The sequence below is a fragment of the Hipposideros armiger genome, unplaced genomic scaffold, assembly GCF_001890085.2.
Source record: "Hipposideros armiger isolate ML-2016 unplaced genomic scaffold, ASM189008v1 scaffold_479, whole genome shotgun sequence".
Taxonomy (NCBI): Eukaryota; Metazoa; Chordata; class Mammalia; order Chiroptera; family Hipposideridae; genus Hipposideros; species Hipposideros armiger.
Window position 1 is genome coordinate 720,009 of NW_017731829.1, and position 1,102 is coordinate 721,110.

At 37.1% G+C, this 1,102-nt stretch overlaps 1 protein-coding gene across 1 annotated transcript in view; it reads right to left on the bottom strand.

Annotated features, from left to right (window-relative positions):
- Positions 1-1,102, bottom strand: part of BBS2 (Bardet-Biedl syndrome 2) — a 23,574-nt gene that overhangs the window by 16,051 nt on the left and 6,421 nt on the right. Inside the window, exons 2-3 of the mRNA XM_019666820.1 lie at positions 410-535; positions 91-153 (exon numbers count right to left, since the gene is read on the bottom strand). Coding sequence (XP_019522365.1) covers positions 91-153; positions 410-535 — 189 coding nt within the window. The remainder of the gene's footprint in view (positions 1-90; positions 154-409; positions 536-1,102) is intronic.

A 1,102-nucleotide genomic window follows, 5' to 3' on the forward strand; every position in this document is an offset into this window, starting at 1 on the left:
AGAAGCTAACACTTCTCTCAACACTAATATCACTGTCAGGAAAATTTATTCAGCTGAACACACAAGAGGAGTGTCTCCGCCCCCACATACCTCTTTCTTCCCATCACCATCAAAGTCACACAAGGCCAAGGAGTGAACATTATCTCCAGTAACCTGAAAATAAAACCAAATGTCATGAACATGCCATCTTTTTTCACTTAGCTACATGAAAGAGAAGATTATACAAGCCACCAACACGTGTTATTCAAATTGCATATCCTTTTTTTAATGTACAGAATTATAAATATGGTTCCATTTTGTTTTTTCTTATTCATTACAGTCAATGGTAAAACACAAACAAACCAAACATAAAGAACATTAAAAGTAAAAATACTTAAGAGTACTAAAGAGAAAGTTTTATTCTTCATACCGTCCAAAAGAGATCATTTCCTTCATGATCAAAACCCTGCAAAGCACAATTTCCACCAATAATTGCAAGAGGAGAGGAAATGTCTCCCAGTGTCCCCAACACAATTGCATTGGCCCCATCTGCTACCTAAAAAGAAAAAAAGATAGTATCTCAGATAACGGTGTACAGGTACACTGAAGGTAACATAGCCTTATCTTCATTTGAATACTCCAATTCCTCTGTCATCATCTGTGAGAAGCCACATGGTTTCCTGAGAGACAGTCCAGGACTGTCCACTGAGGACTGGCACTGTGGCGTATGTGTGCCAACGCACGGATGAGCACCGATCCTGCATACACTCAGGCCCTGGGCCTGACGCTGATCTGCTACAATAAGCTACTACAAAATCCTCGGCTCTCTACAGCCACCAGGTTTAGAGGCCAAATTGTTAGAGAATCAAGACTTATGCCTTTAAAACACCCAAACTTTTATAATCTATTTTAACCACATTTTAGATGAAAATCATTTTAATACTTATTCCTAGTTCTCTTACTACTATTCTTTTCCATTGTAAAGTTACTAAAAAATGCACAGGATGATAAACACCTATAGTCCTACCATCCAGAATTAATAAATATCCCAGACTTCTTGAATAAAGTACAAAAGCATAATTTATTTTTGGAAGATTCAAGGACATCTTTGTAAATACTAATT